This window comes from Copadichromis virginalis, linkage group LG9, assembly GCF_057382275.1.
Source record: "Copadichromis virginalis isolate Kocher_CV1m ecotype Utaka linkage group LG9, C_Virginalis_male_GT1.1, whole genome shotgun sequence".
Lineage (NCBI taxonomy): Eukaryota > Metazoa > Chordata > Actinopteri > Cichliformes > Cichlidae > Copadichromis > Copadichromis virginalis.
The window spans coordinates 4,849,999-4,857,001 of record NC_140626.1 but is presented as its reverse complement, the minus strand read 5'-3'; the positions used below and the strand labels follow the sequence as shown (position 1 = coordinate 4,857,001).

Here is a 7,003-nt window from a genome sequence, read left to right as displayed (position 1 = left end):
GACGTCTTTAAGGACTTTGGGTGTTCAACCTGTTGCTTGCAGATCATCAGCTCATTCTTGCTTCATTAGCATCTGTCTAAGAAGGTTCTCAGTCATCCAGGTCATCATAGTCGAAAGAGCTTGGAAAGAAAAGTGTCTGGACTTCTTTAAATTTCCTTGAAGACATTTGGCACCATGGCATGTGACTAGGTAGAGGATCAACAAGGGGTTCATGACCCCCTTGGGGGACACTCCCATAGGGCTTAAAATCTATCTGGGACTCTCCATCAATTGCTCTTAGAACTGAAGAAGCTTCTTGGATGAGAGGTGAAACGTCTCCAAGGAAACTTGAAAAAGTCCAGATGCTTTTTTTCCAAGCTCCTTAAATCCCATTACCATCATTATTTCAACCTATGCTGCTATCAAAGAATGTGCAAAAACACATTGTGCTTTGTGGACACAACAACAGTTGCCTTGTGTCAGTTAAATTATTTGAATTTGTGCAGTAATGCAATAAAGAATGTTTTCCGGATAGTATCATTAAAATCTCGATCACTTCTCTAACAAAGTAACAAAGTTCGTGAATATATTCAGTAAAGACAAATCCACAGCTTTGGCCATTCTAATGCAGTTTTGGATATTTTGGCAGCAAAAACATTTAAGGACATATTCAGAGGCTTGCAAATATATATTAATGAACAGTATTTTCTAGTGTAGCTGTATATCAGTACATACAATTTGAAAGAACTTTCTTTTATAAACAAATCACACAATTAATGTGCTCTTACAAACAGAGAATAAGTCAAGGCTCAGAGTCCCAAGAAAGATTAAAGGTCTTTCAGTGTGAAAGAGAAGGACAACAGTGGCTTTTGACTAAAAAGCTTTGGCACTTGGTTAAAACACAGCATGAAAATTAAAATGGTATTGTGAACATCTATCAGGCTAATCAGACAATTTAACAGAAGAATACGATGATGATATAATACCAAAGCAAATCAATTTTCACATAAAAAATCAATTTGGTCAAACCCGTATGGGTCACCTCTTCAACACCTGAAAGCAACCTTTCTTCCCCAGGCATGAACTCCAAATGACCTCACTTTTAAGTGCTTTGGGAGTGTCATGGTTATTGCCATGTGCAGTTACTCTATATTACATCTACTGAATGATGTCCTATTGACAGCTTTTAAAGAATATGTATAGCTGCAATTTTCCCTCAAAGTGCTGCTTGTGTGATAAGGTTTGATTTATGATCTTGATCCTAAAATCTGAACAGATTGGAAGTAATAATCACAGTGTTGGACGCATATACCTCCTATTCTCCAAAAGATGGCTTGCACTATTGCTCACAGTTCAGACTTATTTTTTCATAGCAAAATGTAAATTAGGTAACCCTCTAGCAGTCCTAACCTGTATTTGAACTGGTCCTATTTTGGCATTGAAAGCTATTCTCTCAGTGTTTTTCCCCACAACAATAATCAGTCACTGCCTCTGTGCGATCAAAATGCAATGATTTTGAAACACGTTGACTTGAAAAATGAATAATGTCTCAACTTCAAGTTGTTTGATCAAGAGCATGTGAACAAGGATGATGTTTCATGGCCATAAGCAACATTTGCAAGTACCAGAACATGATTACATTATTAATTGTTTTGACACAGGCAGAATGAAGGCTAAAAAATGAACTCAGGATCAAAATTTATACAAAAAGGAGAACTTGTCTTTAACTATAGTTAAATCAGGAATAGGGTTGCTTCTCATCGATGATAATTTAGACCTCACATTTTACCTGTAGACACCTTAAACATAGCTTTTACAGTAAGTGTAGACACTAAGCTGACACATTTCATGCAAGTAAGAAGAATGTAATTTTCCATTAACTGTGCTTAAATTCTTTCTGAATTCTCTCAGTGATATAAAATTGGTCTTTAAGACATTTCAAACAGCTGATCATCTTACTATTTACGACTGAAAAGTGGGGAGAAAAAAAAATAAGAGCCTGAATTGGGCAATATGTCGCCCAAAGAACTAAAGTAAAGTTTAAGTTTAATACCCCCAGGATAGAGCTTGGGCTTTGCAGTAGAGGCAATTTTGTGAGCCTTTTTGTCACGTCAGCTTCCACAGTCCTGAATGAAATTAAGATTTTGAGAAGGCACTCATGGCCTGCAAGATGCTGCTACTGAAGCCATGCAGTAACCCCTTAACAAAGAGAATAAATCTCTCATGTGCATTAAGTGTCTGCATGAAGAATGGCAGTGATCTGAGGCTGGGGAATCTTCTGCCCTCCACCCATTCCACCATCACCCACATTGCTACAACAGGAAAATAGGGAGGAATTCATGTGTTCCCAAAACCTAATAAGTTCAAATGTGGTGGTATATGATAATATTTCACTGAATATATACACCATGTTATAATACAACCCATGGTGAGTATTATTTCCATCTCCTGTGGCTGCGTGTTTCAAATAGCTGTACAGCACTTTGTTTGAAAGCGCTTTATAAATAAAGTTATTATTATTATTATTATTATCATTATTATTATTATTATTATTATTATCCGATTGTTAAGTGATGACGTGACGAATCCTACTTCCGGGCCTAAAGTAGTCTGCGTTTAATATGGCTTTTGTGTTGTTAACATGTTTAATGTTTTGCATTTTCTTCTATTTAATCTCAAAAAGCTCCTAAAACAGTCAGTGATCACTGTTGACCTCCCTCGGCTTTTATTACCACTAATCATTTATTTAAGCTCAGTTTTTAAACCCTTAGGATGTAACTACAGCCCAGCCCATGCAGCAGTATATGAATGACTAACCTCGTATTGTGGAGGGATTATCTCAGTTGTTCTCCTGGCTGAAGTTTGGTCCTTTTACAGCATCCTGCCATGCGATTACATTTGTTCCTGACCACCGAGAACACTCACGTTAACTTTTATCGAGTGGAAAAAAAGTTAGCTTGTTTATATTATGCTAACATAGCTGTGTCGCTAGCGGTCACGTAGCACATCATTATATACCAGCTAGCCCAACTTCAGTAACCCTACAAACGTCACTGCTTTTTAGTTTTCTGTCTTCATTTATGCTGGAAGTGATAACAGAGCTGTACGTTTTAATTTGTTTCCAAAACCCCGCAATCAGGACATGCTATATTGCTTGGGGGAGCTCGCGACGAGGCTGCCATACTCGGCGCCATCTTGAATCCAAATCCCTGGTCAGGGACTTCATCCGCTCTGCACTACCCGACTCACTGGACCCTCTACAGTTCGCTTTCCTCCCTCCAAGACATCTACAGGAAGCGCTGCCCGAGGAAAGCGGGGAGGATCATCAAGGACTCCAGTCACCCCAGCCAGAAACTGTTCAGACTACTTCCATCAGGAAGGAGGTTCTGCAGCATCCGGTCCCGAACCAGCAGACTGAGAGACAGCTTTTTCCATCAGGCCATCAGACTGCTGAACACGTCATAGACACCTCAGCTTCACTACTGGAACTTTAACATTATGCACTCCATACTGTACAGTAATGCCACTGTTCTGCACATGTCTCAACTCTGTATATTTTTATATATTTTATTTATTGTTGATTCTATTTAATTTGTAAAATATGTGTATATATACACACACACACACACACATAGAAAAACATTTAGTATACACATCCAGAAATTTTTTTTTGCATATACTATTATATATTGTACTTACTTTTCCCTCGAACAGTCTCTCACTGTCGTTCTCTAAAACCTAAAAGAGAATTATGGATTTGATCAACTGGTCTCTGAATGCTATTGACACCCTTTTCTCAACGAGAAGCCTGGGCTCGGGAGAGCCTGAGTGCCCTGGAGGGACTTTCCCTGCCGGATACACGATGGACGGGTGGCAGACCTGGAGGATCTTGTGCCTGGCGGGACTGTCTATCGAGGACGCTGAAGATATCTACCTATTCGGAACTATGATAACAGGGTTCTTGCTGATCGGAGCTGGCTTGGCCCTGACTTATCGGAGAAATAAGAGAGCGGAACCAGCTGTTCAAACCCCCCCAAAGCTGACCGCTGGAATTGAAGCGATGGGTCGAGGCGCGACCTCTCACACCAAACGCAGTATGGTTAACACCTTGGAGACGCTTACAGCTGCCGTGAAGGCTCAAACTAACACCACTGAGCGTATGATGGGATACATCAGAGAGGGGCCTGCTCATAATGACACCCTTGAGCGAAAGTTGGATCACATCGCAGAACGGCTCACTGCAGTTGTGGGGTCTCAGAATCAAAAGAATGACAACACCACGGAACAGAAGTTTGATACCATCATGGGGAGGCTCGCGGTTCTCCAACGGGAGATCGAGAGACCAGTGTCAGAGTGCTAAATTCGGAGCTGCTCGCATAACGGAGAAATCAACAATATTCAACATTTGGACACCACGGCGCCAGCTGCTAGGCCCAAGGCTGGAGCCCACCAAAACAACTCCCTGATAACGACTGTGTGATGACTATTCTTCCCATCCCATGCAAGGACACCTGGATTGGCTGGAGGACTGTTTACTTAGCCTGATAGGCCGAAGGACACTGTCTCAGCTGAACTATGGACACGCACACACATACACTTACACTGATAGGCACTCACTCATCCCCCCTCCCTTTCCAACGCCTTCGATGCTTGTTTCCTGCGAGGGAACACGGCGGGTCTGTGTGCCGCGCTGGAATGGTAGCGCTGTGCAGGGGGGCTGCTGTGTTCGCTTCGGATTACTCCTCACCCCTCACCCACCCCTGTAGCTTGTCATGTCTTCATAATGTTGTGCTGTGGACATTTATGTGCTCTTTGTGCAGAGGAGTTTTTTTGTTTCCTGTTCTCATGCTGTCCTACCATGGAAGCACAGCATGAGTAGGGGTCTCTTTTTTTCCTCTTGTACTTTCCCCATTGTAGTGTACATTTCAATGTTTTTTTCTCTGATTCTACCAATCTCTGACCTGTATCCCCATGTAATGTTTGTGCTATATGTGTAAGGTCAGGGGGTCCCATTTCACTGCAGGGCAACCTGCATGTGACGAATAAAGCTTTGATTGATTGATTTGATTGATTGATATATTTATTAGTTTCAGATTTAGCCATTCGTATATTTGCCTGTTTATGTTATTGTATTTTGCACAACTCTGTTGCTTGTGAAGCTCGCACACAAGAATTTCACTCACATGTACTGTACCAATGTACCTGCACATGTGATGTGACAATAAAAGTGATTTGATTTGATTTGATTTGATATTGTATTTAGATAGAAGCTAGCGAGCTAACTCCCTGCTAACTTCTAACTCTGTTAAATGTCATGAATTCCATTTTCATGGATGCCTGGATGTTAAACTCAATTGTTACACCTGGTAGAGCAGAACGCTGATCATTTTATTAAAGATGAAAGACTAGACAGTTTTTCAACTCTCAGTAATGCCATAGTGATCGTTTGATATATGGACCTGCAGCGGAGTTTAGGTCCAGACATGGCTAGTGATGTCAGACTTAACGCCCGGATAGCAAAATGTGTTTGAAGAGACATCTAGTGATTCAGGGACCTATTGTGTGTTCCCTTGCAAATGTGGCATGTGGTCCAGCCAGTGAGCAAAGATTTTCCTTTTTTTTTTCATGTGCTCTGAGACAGCACAAGATGGTAAAGTGACATGCACCACCGTTCAGATTGTTTGCTTTGGACAGTCTCCCTCAGATGCCTTGTTACATTTGAACGCTACACTGATAGTATCATCTTGGAGGTGAATTCATGGTTTACATTTTAATGAATGCTAAAAAAATTTCAACTGGTCTCATTGCCCACCTAATATACCACCTCTTATTACCAGTGATACTCATTACCAGCATACAGCATTCAGGTCAGTTTGAAATAGAATTTGATGTTGGCTATCTCCACAAGTTTGTAGTCCCCAGGGAAATCACAGAGCACACAGTGCAAGATTGCAAGATTTAAATCGTGTTTCTTTCTGATCACACTGTGTATATCTGAGTGTGCTGGAGTTTTCCTTCTTTGCATCTCAAGATCTTCTGAAGTGGGAATAACAGTTGTGGTGAGTACTTTGGCAACTTATTTGATACCTTTGGACATTCTAGTGCCATGAAGTTGACAAAATCTATATGTCATCATGGCAAAACAATACTATCTGGTCTGTAAGTCTGATGTCATTAGCCGTTTCTGGGCCCAAACTCCGCTTCAGGTCCCAAAGTCAAACGAACACTGCAGCATCACTGAGAGTTGAAAAACTGATCATCTTTAATAAAATGATCAGTGTTGCTGCTTTACCAGGTGTAACAATTAAGTTTAATACCCAGGCATCCATGAAAACAGAATTTATGAAATTTAACGGAGTTAGAAGTTAGCAGGAGGTTAGCTCACTAGCTTCCACCTAAATATGATATAGCATGTTCTGACTGAGATTTCTGAAACAATTCAAGTGTACAGCTCTGTTATCACTTCCAGCATAAATGAAGACAGAAAACTAAACAGCAGTGACGTTTGTAGGGTTACTGAAGTTTGGCTAGCTGGTATATAATGATGTGCTACGTGATCGCTAGCGACACAGCTATGTTAGCATAATATAAACAGTGAAGCTGGAGGATGAACGCTAATGCTTTTTTTCCATTTGATAAGTTAATGTGAGGGTTCCTAATGGTTAGTAGGGTTGCCAACCGTCCCTTAAAATACGGAATCGTCCCGTATTTCGAAACAAAAGTACACGTCCTGTATTGAGCTAATAAGCGACGCACTTTGTCCCATAATACAGTGAGAATCAAAAGTAGTCTATAAATGTTAATGGAATTAACGCTTTGTTTGAAAACATAATTCCCAGCCCCTCTCCTGCTTTGTGACCAATGAGCTGACAGCACACTTATGACAATTCGAGTATGACAATTCAGATTATATCATTGGTCGAGGAAAGGTCGTTTACAGAGAAAATACCGGAAGACAACAGATGACCACAACAAGAAGCATGGCCAACAGGGAAACAAACGCCGACACTACGGTGCAAGTCTC

General features: G+C 40.8%; 1 protein-coding gene across 1 annotated transcript; it reads left to right on the top strand.

Annotated features, from left to right (window-relative positions):
- The first annotated feature begins 3,690 nt into the window (after nucleotides 1–3,690).
- On the top strand, nucleotides 3,691–4,472 carry LOC146701154 (uncharacterized). The gene has a single exon (XM_085469170.1). The coding sequence runs from the start codon at nucleotides 3,731–3,733 to the stop codon at nucleotides 4,337–4,339; it is 609 nt and encodes a 202-aa protein (XP_085325296.1). The 5' UTR covers nucleotides 3,691–3,730; the 3' UTR covers nucleotides 4,340–4,472.
- Nucleotides 4,473–7,003: the final 2,531 nt, after the last annotated feature.

Coding starts and splice junctions, on each gene's coding strand:
- LOC146701154 (XM_085469170.1), top strand. CDS start 3,731: ATGGATTTGATCAACTGGTCTCTGAATGCTATTGACACCCTTTTCTCA.